At 41.0% G+C, this 12,285-nt stretch overlaps 1 protein-coding gene across 1 annotated transcript in view; it reads left to right on the top strand.

Moving 5' to 3' along the window:
• The window catches only part of lig1 (ligase I, DNA, ATP-dependent), a 49,120-nt gene extending 38,396 nt beyond the window's left edge, over window positions 1–10,724 (top strand). The window contains exons 25-27 of the mRNA XM_071491423.1: window positions 5,382–5,525; window positions 6,485–6,577; window positions 10,533–10,724. Of these exons, the coding sequence (XP_071347524.1) occupies window positions 5,382–5,525; window positions 6,485–6,577; window positions 10,533–10,607 (312 nt within the window). The 3' untranslated portion in view covers window positions 10,608–10,724. The remainder of the gene's footprint in view (window positions 1–5,381; window positions 5,526–6,484; window positions 6,578–10,532) is intronic.
• The last annotated feature ends 1,561 nt before the right edge of the window (window positions 10,725–12,285 follow it).

The following is a 12,285-nucleotide window of genomic DNA, read 5'->3' as shown; positions in this document are numbered from 1 at the left end:
CCCTCATTCTACAAATAATCATCCCCTCTTTTCTCATATAACAAAGATTTTCAAACTAAAATAGGACGGCCAGTGTGCACAGATACACCAAAAAAACTCAAATAATGCAGTTGTTTTGTAAGCGCTGCCTCCAGGAACCTTTAACTTGACAAAATGAGAGAAGTCATAGAAATAAGCTCAGGTATTACACAAAATATGTTTTTCTCCCCCTGCGGCTTGTCCACATATTGTCTGCTATTGTGATTGTGCTATATCCCCCCCGAAGAGAAATTACAGAAATATGAATAACTTGGCTTTGAAATGCATATCTTGGCTTGCAAATGTGTGAATTAACCCTCCCTGCTTCGGAAACACTGAGCTCAGATCATATACCACTTCTGTTTCACCAATAATAAGGTGCTTTTGGAGTAACTGTGCAGGCATGCTCTAGCGTCAGGTAATGAATTGCTTTTTCAATTTACATCTGAAGAGGTTTGTTCCAGAGCAGCAGCATTTGAAGAAATTAATAACTGCTCTCTGAAAATGATAGCTGTTGTTGCAGTCAGGACTCATTTGAGTACTCAGCTAAATTTAGACCTGCTGTCACAGAAGAAAGAGCAGAGGCTGTTAAAATGCAGTCATCTGTTTATTAAAGTGACAAATTGTTAGATAACACTGGCTGTACATATCACTCTGTTGTGGAATGAAATAACCTTAGAGAAGTATTTTAAAGGTGAAGGTTTTACCCTCAGTGCTGCAAACTGCTGCTCACTGCAGAATCACAGTGAAACAGTGATTGAAAAGGCGGCGTAACCTTTTTTTTTTTTTTTCCCTCCCAAGACCAATACAGCCTGTACTGTGGTGCTTTGTAATGAAGCCCTCCATCTGAAAGTGATGGATGGTGAATTAGGGCGAGCTGCTGGTGTGGCCGTGTTGCTGTAGTTGCAGCGGGGCTCCAGACAGGGAGACGATTGGCTCTGTTCACACTCCTCTGGGTGCTGAGGTGCTGTGCTCTAACAAGGGACACACTGATCCCTTTTCTTTGTGTCCTGATGTTGATTCTGATATAGTTCCTGAACTCAACTCTGAAACCAGTGCTCCTTCTTCCTTTTTCTATTCAAAACCTTACAAAGCTCATTGTGTGGGAGTGATGGGGATTATCCCTCCACTGTACGTGTTTGGTAACAACACCAGCACCGCCATGGTGGCACCGTCCTCTCAGATGTAAATATTTGCTACTTCCTTTTAATCTTTTATGATGGCAAACTGAATATTTTTCTTTTTCTTTCTTTTTTTCTTTTTTTAAATTTTAACTGGTTAATTTTTCATTATTTCCTGACACTTTACAGACCAAACAGGTAATTTAGAAAATGATTAGCAGATGAATTGATGGTGAAAGTAATTTAGTTGGAGCCGTGAGCAACATCTCACTTCTTGAAGTAAAACTCTACTTTAATAGAACTTGGGCCTTACTTTTGTCCCTCATTTCTATTTGTTATGACAACACAAACCTCACAGAGTAAATATCTGAGATCTGGGAACGTGGCAACATTGCTCCAACAAAGTTTGATACAGACAGAACCACAAACATGAATCAGTTTAATTGGAGGAAAAGCTGAAAGAGATGGGGCCCAAAATCTCTGCAATCATCCGTTGTTGCACAGGAAAACTTTGCACGCCCACAACTATGTCAAGTCCTGTAGATCAAAGTTTGGGCCATAACTTTATGTTTCAGATTCGTCTTCTCTTCCAAATAGATTTAGCTTTCTGCTTGTCTTTTTTGCATAGTTGCCAGTTCCCCATGTCTCAGATATTAACTTGGTGAGCACAAGTCTACTGTAATCGATAGAAATGATGTCTAAAGCAAGCATCAGCTCTGAGGTGGTGGCCTTGATAAATTCAGTGTTAGGTTTTATTTCACAGCATCAAAGCCGGGGCAGAAATGCAGCTCCTGCAGCTCCAACCTCAAGGGCGCATACACACACTTCATACACGCAACACGGGCAACACAGCTGTGAGCCTTTAGCCACTGTTTGCAGAATGGTAAACTGTTAGCAGCATTCAGCACAGCCACTCATCTGCTGCCTGCTTTCATGTTAGATCTACACAAACACGTTTAGATACTGCAGGACGTGCACACGCGTCTGCGTTTGTAGAACAGCCAATAGAAACGCTCTCTCTCTCTGAAAAGACCTGTGATCTGCCAAAGTCTCCTGTAATGGGCGAGATTTTCTAAAGTCTGACAACATAGCCAAGAGGAGGTGCAGAAAACTAGTTTGCACTCAGACCACTTGAATTACAATGTCCTGAATTATCTCATTTTTGCCTTCTAATGCCAAAGAATTAGTGCCTACCTCAGCTTTAATACCCTGTCACACTCACCACACTTTCTCTGAGTTTTCTGTTATCTGTCTCTTACACTTGTATACTGACTCCAAACCATAAATATATAGAACTTGAAAATGTTTTGATCCCAGTCAGATCTTTTTCTGTTGGTTCAAGACAGCTAGTCAGCGTGCAGGCGTTACTCTTTTCGTCACTGCTGGTTTCTCATAGCTTCTGCACCTTCTAAAAACCAGCTCTCCGCCATTATTCTATGATATTAGCTCCTCTGATAAAATTCTTTTATCAAAGAAATTAAAGCAAGAACCAAGATGTACTAAACTTGAATCGACCTTTAGCTAGAAGAAGGTGAACTTATTTTTCACTCACCATTATTGCTGCATAATCCATTGATCCATTTCATTTCGAATAAACCAAAATACCCAACAGCCGTGTGTTTCCCCAGCAACAACTCCTGCACTTGATTGTGATTACTCTCCTTAAGTAAGTCTCTTTACATTTGCCCTCAAGATGAATTCTTCACCCAGTGCTCGGAGGTGTAAATATATTCAAATCAACACAAATGGTTGCAAACACCTGAAAGAGCTGCTACATATTCACCTTTTTCAGCTTGTGTAAAGAGTAATTACTGTTTTGAAGGTACAGTGATCGACTGAGGATATGAATAGAAAAGCTTGGGCCAAAATCTTTAATATACAAATGCTATTTAAATAATTTATATTTTAGATCATTATTATCATTATCTTAAAATGTATACTCATAGTAATAGAGAAGTCTGCTTACAGCTGGGTTCTTTTCATACGTGACATTTCGAAAAAATATTGAAACTGCTGTAGTTGATTACTGCAAACCGTCACATGCTGAGGCTCTGCTTTAACTAACTTGCACGAGGGTCTCGGAGCCACAGCATGTAGTGACCATCACCACAAAAGTTCACTCTGTGTGTGTGTGTGTGTGTGTGTGTGTGTGTGTGTGTGTGTGTGTGTGTGTGTACGTGTGTGTACGTGTATACACGTGTACGTGTGTACGAGCTGTGACTCAGTGAGTTTTGCCCTCCTCTTCCTGCTTCACTCACTTTTGGGGCTTTTACAGTACATATGTATCCTCCCCGCTTGCTCACAGCAGCAGGTATGTTACGTGAGAGGAGTGTAATGTGTTCACCTTGACCGTTCAGACTGAGCATGAGCAGGAGGGGGTTTTATCTGTAAATCAGTAAATAGTGAAGCTGTCGGTTTCATAACTTTATATTCTTGTAATAAATATACAGACGTCAGTCAGATGGTAATCAGCATGAGAAATAAAGATAAAGGAGAAAAATAGCTCTGACAGTCATCAGTTTGACCCAGACGGATGTGATCACTTTAAGCGGATAATTAAATTAGCGTTTGATACATTTTATAAACATAAAGACAAAGACCTGGCTGATACCTGACCTGCAGGTATATCAGAGCATCACTAAATGTAACTGAGTGGCCACAGGTTTGAGGTCTGACACAACTCTTGTGTCTATCAGCAGCAGCGTTTTATAAGACTCTACACGCCTACCCGCTCACTCATTGTTATTCACTCTGGATAAGAGTGTCACTCGAATGCCTACAGAATAAATACTGTGTTTGAAAACCAGCACCACCACAACTGCTGGAGCCTTCTTTCCCCAGCATCACTTAACTGTGACCCAGTTCTGTGGACACTGCAGCAGTCTCGTTAACATTACACTGATTCAGAGCCGCGTTCACTGAAGTGGTTGTTTTACGCCAAAGGGAGATGGGTATCATTTTGTGAAAGTGTGACACCTACGCTGACAGAATGATTGGTGGTGTCAAAGTAAAAAAGGCCTTACTAAATATTGTAGAAGCTGACAGTTTGCTTACAGGAGAGGAACAGATTGGTGGAGCCCTGAGCTCAGCTGCAAGGTTTAATTTTTTTTTTTTTTTTTTACCTTAAAAGGTGAAAATCAGGTAAGAAAAACATGTATGTGAACGTGTTTCTGAATGAAACCTTTCATGTGGGTGTGTGATAATGTGGTTTGGAAATCACCCTCTCATGCTGCCCCTCGGGCCGGTAGGTGTCATTTGAGTATGAGAACGTTGAAACTCTGTGCTGTCTCTTGGGAAGTGATTGTAAGGGAGCAGCAGGATCCAGCAGGGCAACCAGAGCCTCTCTGTCACTGTCTCTTTATTCAGGTTCTCTCTCAATGCACTGTCCTATTTTTTTTTTTATTCATTCTTTTTTTTTTTTTTTTTTTTTTTTTTTTTTTTTTTACATTGTGCATGTCTGTATGTATCTACAGCAGCGTTTCCCCAACCATTGCCTTGGGAAAACTTTGCAACAGGAACCCCCATCCCCCTCCCTCAAAGAAACCAGAGGAAAAAATTAAAGATTAAATACATCTTTTATGTTTATTTATCAAATTTTTGTGCACTCGTTTCATTTCGGCTCAGTGTGAGTCTCTGCTGCGTTTTGCTGTCAGTTGTCAGTTGTACAGTTGCATTAGTCCCCTCCTCTGCTTTCTATTTCTGTGTGTGTGTGTGTGTGTGTGTGTGTGTGTGTGTGTGTGTGTCCTAGCCCCCTCGCCACACACACAGATTGACAACTCGTTTCGTTAAGTGCAATGAAAGCTTTCAAACAAGTGCTAGAAATCCTTCTGAAACCAAAGACAGACATCGACCCCAGACGTCTCAAAGTCAGCCCAAAATATCAGCTTTTTAAAAAAAAAAAAAAAAAAAAACACAATCTAGTGCCAGTGATGAGGAGGGTAGCGACTCTGCTGCTGATGGCAGGGAAGATTGTTCTGATTGGTCTGCGTTCAGGCTTTGACCCATTCTGACCCTACAAGACTGTAATACTGTAAGGTTGAGTGCAAAGGTAGGTAAAAAAAAATACACTTAATTCAACTTGTAGCACTCAAACCGTGATCAAACAGCCACAACAAATATAATAAAAACAATATAACTGAAGAATGTGATTACCAGTCGGCATAAACGGAGAACAAACAGGGAACCTGAACATGGGACGACTTTAAGTCTGACTCCTTTAACTGTTGATTTTTTTCTCTGCAGGACCACATCCTCCCGAAGCCCCGTGCCTACTACCGCATCGACCAATCAGCAGAGCCTGACGTGTGGCTCGACGCCGTGCAGGTTTGGGAAGTGAAGTGCGCCGACCTGTCGCTGTCGCCCGTCTACAAAGCTGCCATGGGAATGGTCAGTTCAGCCTTTTAATCCCCCCACCCCCATTGGTTTCTGCTTGTTACAGTCTGTTGCTTGCAGTGAGAAGTTGCAATTAGTGGCTCTTAATTGAGTTATTAAAAATGTTGTAAAAGATGCTGGATTTAATGGAACAGATACTTGTTTATTGGCTGCATGTTGGACACCAAGTCCCACAGCGCACATAAAAGTGTTTGCCACAACATCGAGAGTATACAGCTCTCATTTTAATGATTCTAGAGGGAGAGTGGAGTTCTGTCCCTTATAAGAAGAAAGACTCAAGATTTTTGAATGTTTTAGGGGTAAGGGGTTAAAAATCTGCATCTAAAGGTGGTCATTGTTCATATTCAGTGTAAATTAACTTTAAATCCTAAACCTTTAAACGCTTGGATTTGAGATAATCCAAACACTTGAGATAAGATGCACATTTCCGTGTTTTGCCTTTGTTTCTGACTGGCTATGAGGCTGCTATAAGCCAGAAACCTCACAGATTTTACTGATTAGTTGGATTACAGTTCTGTAGTGAGCTATTACATTTTACACACTCAGATTTTCAACAGAATTCATTTTGCAACAGAATCGCTTTGAACGAACCGCAATCCTACATGTCTTCTAATCCATCAAAACTCCTGAATACAGTTATTCACAAGCAGTTACTCCTTTTCAAACCGCCCTGGTTATTCAGGAAAAAAGTGCAGTACATCAGCTTTTGAGGGTAATAAGAGGCTATGAGAAGCAAAGAAATTGAAATGTAGTTTAAGGAACAGGAAACTGAATGGGTTTGATGTTTTAAAACCTCGAGCTGAAGGGATCTTAATAGCTTTCAAGTCCTGACTGTAGAAAAAATGAATTCAACACAGCTCTACCATTTTTAGTACAACGAACAAAGGACTAACGTTCACATGTACCAATGGCAGCACTGTGTTTACCAATTCTGTCTACACGTCTGCCCTCAGGTGGATCCAGAGAAGGGCATCTCTCTGAGGTTCCCCCGCTTTCTTAGGATCAGAGATGACAAAAAACCAGAAGACGCCACAACCGGAGCTCAGGTACATCAAGTTATTTTCTATAAACGTGAAACCAGCAGCGCAGTAAAGTACAGAGTATTGTCAGATCCACTTTTCAGTTATCGAATATTATCTCTAGAGTGTGTATGGAGCGTCAGCATTTTGTTGTAAATTCAATCATATGTATGTTGGGCTATGTTACTGGAAGTGTCACGTAGAGATGATGCGTCATCGTCACGGTCACTTCACAATAGCTATACTGTAAAATTTCAAGGGTGAGTAGCTCTGCAAGGACGATCTGTTTTTATACCAGCTTTGGTTAATGTAGAGTTCTCCCACTGCACGTCGAACAAAGCTCGACCACAGTCAGATACAGCAGCACCTCTGGAGTCCAGTGATGGATTCTGGGAAATGTGTTGTCATGCAGCAAACAGGGAGTTGTATTGTGCAGTAGAGATGTGCAGGTCAGCTATGCCTTTACCTGCGCACACACACACACACATACACACACACACACAATCAACTGTCAAACACCAGCCTGTGTTCCCACTAACTCTGATCTATGGGTTTCTCTTACACCACTGTGCACAGTGGATGACACCACATGTGGTTTAATGACAGCAACATTTACCAAAGACATAAATTAAATTTCATCAAGTTTAGATGTTTGTATTTATTCTGAAAAGATGTTTACTGGCTTGTGTCTGACCTGCCTGCTGACCCACCAGCACATCATTATTTTATAAGCAAACTGAATAACAAGTCTCTCACTGTGTAGGAGATTGAACAGCTTATACAAGCTAACTGGTTAAACTGCTCTTGGAGAGGCTGAGAACCACCTCATCACGTTCTCTTTAAATAGAAAGAATCACAATACTCTCAACTTTGCTCTTTGAAACATTTAGTTGAGCAACAAACAAAAGAGAAAATTAACGGCAACAAACAATTATTTTCATTTTCTATTAGTCTCACAAATATTTTCTTGATGAATCGATTAAGCCTTTGAACTGTGAAACAGTGAAAAACAGTAAAGAATGTAAGAAAAATGACTGATTATCAAAACGGTCACAGATTAGTTTTTCTGTCGATCAATTAATCGGCTAATAACATCAAATGATTCACATTTATATTATGATTTATGAAGTTAAAAATGAACTAACATTGGCAAACTATTGCTGGTTCTGGCAGCACTATCACTAAAATTACTTATTTTAGCATTTTGACTTTTTTTTTTTTTCTTTTGCTTAAGGCTGAGATCACCTTGGGCTCTATAAGCTTGTGATGAGAATTTGCCCTGGTATTTTATTTTATGTTTTTTTGATATTTCATAGATTAAATGATCAATCAAAGAAAAAAAAGGTAGATTAATTAAAAGAAAAACTGAAATGTTTTTTACAAAAACAAGTTCAACACACAAGGTTACTCCCTCTGGCACTGCACAATTTATTTTCCCTGAAGTTGGAGCCTGCTAACCATTCAGATGACCTGTGGCCAAATATGTATTAATATCATCTTTATTTCATAAGGTAGTCTCATTAAGATGTTGTTTCAATTCCAAGAGAGACCTGGAAACAAGAAACAACACAGCTACACAATACAGTTACGAAAATGATCTGAAAAAAAACCCATCAGATTAAAAAGCTTTAAAAATCTCCAAGGGAAATGTCAGAGACTTAATGGAGCTTTATAAATGAATAATGTGAGATGCCTGTTTCTTCTTGACTGCAGGGAGATCCCACCGTGTCACGCAGGAAACAATGATGAGTGCGGGGTTTGTCGTTTCTGATAAAAGCGTAGTGCACAGTGATACAGGGTTTAAGTGCTGGAGTGTTGATGTGGCAGCGTGATAATACAGAATATCTCAACAGTCAAGAACAGACATGAAGGTTGACTGCACAATAGTTTTACAGTTGGAAGAAGAGACATCATTTAATTCTACACAAGAAGCCTTGGTGGATTTTTATTTTTATTTTTTTTATCAAATGTTCCCAATGAATCTTGAATGAGAGCCAGAGAGTCGATGTGAATCAGCAAGAGTAACATGTGCCATTTGAAGTCAGTTGCAGGTGGAGCTGGAGAATACCTTGTAGTTGGGCTTCTCCCCATTTAAAACTTATCTTCCCTTAATAGTTATTCTTTCATTGGTTCTTATGATTAGTTGCTGCTAACGCAAACCGAACATGGACTCCTGCTGCAGGTTAACATTAAAAACATGAAACCAGCAAAACACAAGCTGACTTTTATTACCAGGTAGGGACAGGAAGTGCAATGTGTTTGTCAGTGAACTTGGCTCTTAGCGCTGCCGTTTGTCAAAAATGCATCTACAAAACAAGACAAAGGTCATTTTCCGCTTTTTTTTTTTTTTTTTTTTTTTTTTTGACAGTGGATCAGGTTGTGATATTGCAGGAAGTAATAGTAGAAGAGTGAGCAGCCACAGAGAGCTGTGATACACCTCAGACTTGTCAGCGATGTAACCATCTCCTGCTGTTTGCAGACTCCTGCTGTGGTGCAGCATCAAACCAGGTCACTGAAAGGGCTAATTATTGTCCAACTTCTTTAACAAAACGACAACAGTTTGTGTTACTGCCCCCAGAACTGTCTGACCTGTAATGTAAAACCTCATTTGCTGTTACCACCATTAACTACAGGTGTCGCCAAATTAATCAGAACTGAAATCCTCCATATTGCCACTTAAAAAAAAAATGCTGATTACAATAAGCCCGAAGTGGCATCTTCAGATTGTTTTTCTTCAGTCTATCGAAGCAAAGCAGCAAAGTCCCCAACTGAAAAGCTGCCACTGGGGAGTGTTCTCAGTCATTAATACTGAGAAATCACTTTCCCTCATTTTAGAGAAGTCTATAGTGGCAGTGAGTTTACAGCATGCTGCCTTCTGCACTGACTAAATATCTGAGGAGGCTTTTGTGTCTGTCTGTGAATCAGAAATAAAAATTAATCCATCAGCGAGCCACCACCTCCAGCACAGACTCATGCTGGCAATGTTTGGCTCTGCTTTTGTAAACATGTTCACTCTCTGCCGCTTCGTTAGGCTGCCATTTTGATTCTCTAATCATAAAAAATGAAATATGCACGCATCAGCATCAAGAAGTTCTCCTGGATGAACTAACTGACTGAAATCCAACACCCTCCTCTAAAATCGAAGCCAGGTATCACACGTGCAATGCTCTCACATTGATTTTGACTTTTAACGAAGCCCCAAAAAAAAAATCCAGGTCAAGTCTGGATTTAGTTTTTTACCTGAGTCCAAACAATTGTTGGCTTCACTAGATGTGAACAATTGAATTATGTGGATTTTCACTGATATGAGTCAACAGCCATCTGCTACCTGTGGAGTCTAGATTTGTGCTCATTAGAGCTGAGAGTCAAGTTGGCACATCAACTGCATTTAAATGATACATCTGTCAGGTAGGCTTCTACCTGTGATGATACACACACACTTTCACTGTGTGTGAGTTAGCAGTCAATTTAAGTGAAACTTGAACCCGTTCACATCAGAGGGAATTATAAAAAACATGGAGCCTGTACGTTTTGGAAACAGGCAGCTGAGAATCAAAGCCTTACCTGGATCCTGTGTAGGAGAAAAAAATGTTATGTTTCATCGTATTCCTCATCACTGTGCTCACTGATACTGCTGAGTGCGGTTAGGCCTGCTGTTCACACATTATTCATTGTCCCGCCTTCCACCCCCTCGCCCCCAAACTCTGGTGAGCTCAAGTGAACGCAAACTCCGTCTCCCAGTCAGCAGCTGGGAGTCACCGACTTCAAAGGCCAGGATATGAATAATCAAACTGTTATTTTTAGCTTTTCCTCTTCATGTTACTGACCTGACTTCATGATCTTCTTCCCTCCTCCCCTCTATCCATCCATCCATCCTGTCTTCTCTCTTTCTTGCATGCTCTCTCATGCAAACCCTCTCCCTTCCCTCTTTCTCTCTCCCAATCTCTCTCTTCTGCTCAATCTCTGTCCATCTCATGTGCAGATTGCAGATTTGTACAAGAAGCAGCAGCAGATTCAGAATCAGGGGGAGAAAGCTGACCCAGAGGACTACTACTGATCATCCGTGGTCATCAGCAGGAGAATAATAAATAATGGCAATTTCAATGTAATTGTAAATAGCTTCTTTCTTTTTGTAATGTTGAATGAAAATAAAGGCTCTTGCCAGTTTTAAGCAGCCTCTGATTTGTGTTTATTGATTCATCAAAGCTGTTCCTTTACTGACTACGATTTTCATCTCAGAGCCAAAATTGCGTAAATATCTTGCTGCATACGGTGCATATAAACCCAAAAACCCAGATCCACTGGGCAGTTACAGCAAACCTGCTGGTAATAGATCTCTATCAAAAATGCACTGAGCAAAACCATCCAGCAAAACATGAAATGTATGCACAGCATACCAATACTTCCAGCTGGCCGGATTTCTGCCCGGCTACTCAAAAGGTGGCAGCAAAGTGCATCCATGGTGTGTGGTAATAAGAGGACAAGCCAAGGAGACTGCCGGCTGCCTGAAACAAGTAGGAAATGACAGTTGCTCAAACAGCGGGACAAAAGAGAGGCACTCACAGCCTGCATTAGATGATGAAATCCACAAACTGTCCTGCCTGAATCAATCAGAAACTGCTGGAGATGTGTGGAGACAGGAGGGGGGGGGGTCAATTTAAGAGCCAAGGACGGGTGGTTATTACATGGAGAAGCAAAGAGGATTGTTGGTTTACTCGACAGTGATGCAATGTGAGGATGTGAATCCTGCTTGCGACGTAGATTGAGCCACTTTGTGACGCGAGCCGTAAGCAACTCACGAAGCCAAGTCACTTCAAATGTGCAGGAAATCTTTTGTTGACATTGACGGACCCTGACTGCTCAAGAGTTTGTCTTTGCACACAGGAGCGCGTCATACAAGGACAACAGAGCTGTGTTAAAGACATTAAGAACTGTTGGACTGGAAACTGCTCTTATCTCTGCAAATAAACTCATGTTTGAGCATCTTCATGGTGGTGTTCACTTATTCTGAGCCACACTATCAGCTCTAGAGATGCAGGCATCAGTTGGTCGTCCATCACTTCGGTCCAGACTGCAGTATCTCAATTACTGGGTTGATTGCCATGAAATTTAGTTCAGATATTCTTACTTCCCATCTTGGTCACCAGCATTTGCTGACCCCATGCTAATAGATGCATCATGAACCGTGCTTGCTAAACATCAGCATATTAGCTTGCTGACATCAGCATTTAGCTCTAAATAAGGCTGTGTCTCAGTACAGCCTCACAGCTGTTATCACAGCTCTGATCTCTGTCTCGTTTTTTTGATCTTTTCGGGGGTGTGTACCAGGTGATCAGTAATGCATTGCTCCAGTGAAGCAGTTGGAAGTTGTGCTGAAACACAATGAGATGCAGGAAATAAATTGTAAGTCTTGGTAGGCTGGCATTCCTGTGGTTGCGAGGAGGCACATGTCAGTTCTGCAGGATATTTACATGTAAAATGTTGCCAGGTCTGTGGTGACTCTCACACAGTATGTGGCACACTATTGTCACTGCTTTCAAATGCAGAGATGTTTGTTTTTCATACCCTCCAGAGCTTGTGAGATCACTGCTTGTTATGCCATCTCTGTATGCAAGTATGCATACTGCAGGGTTGGTGGTTTGCCTATTATTTGTGTGTGTGGGCTGTGTCCTGTGTCTGCTGAAGGGGAGTTTGAGAAGGACAGCATTGTGGTAGAATAATCATGGACATTCCAA

The sequence above is a fragment of the Trachinotus anak genome, unplaced genomic scaffold (genome assembly GCF_046630095.1).
Source record: "Trachinotus anak isolate AG129_WGS33_773 ecotype Australia unplaced genomic scaffold, CSIRO_AGI_Tana_v1 ptg000012l, whole genome shotgun sequence".
NCBI lineage: Eukaryota > Metazoa > Chordata > Actinopteri > Carangiformes > Carangidae > Trachinotus > Trachinotus anak.
This window is presented reverse-complemented; position numbering and strand designations above follow the sequence as displayed.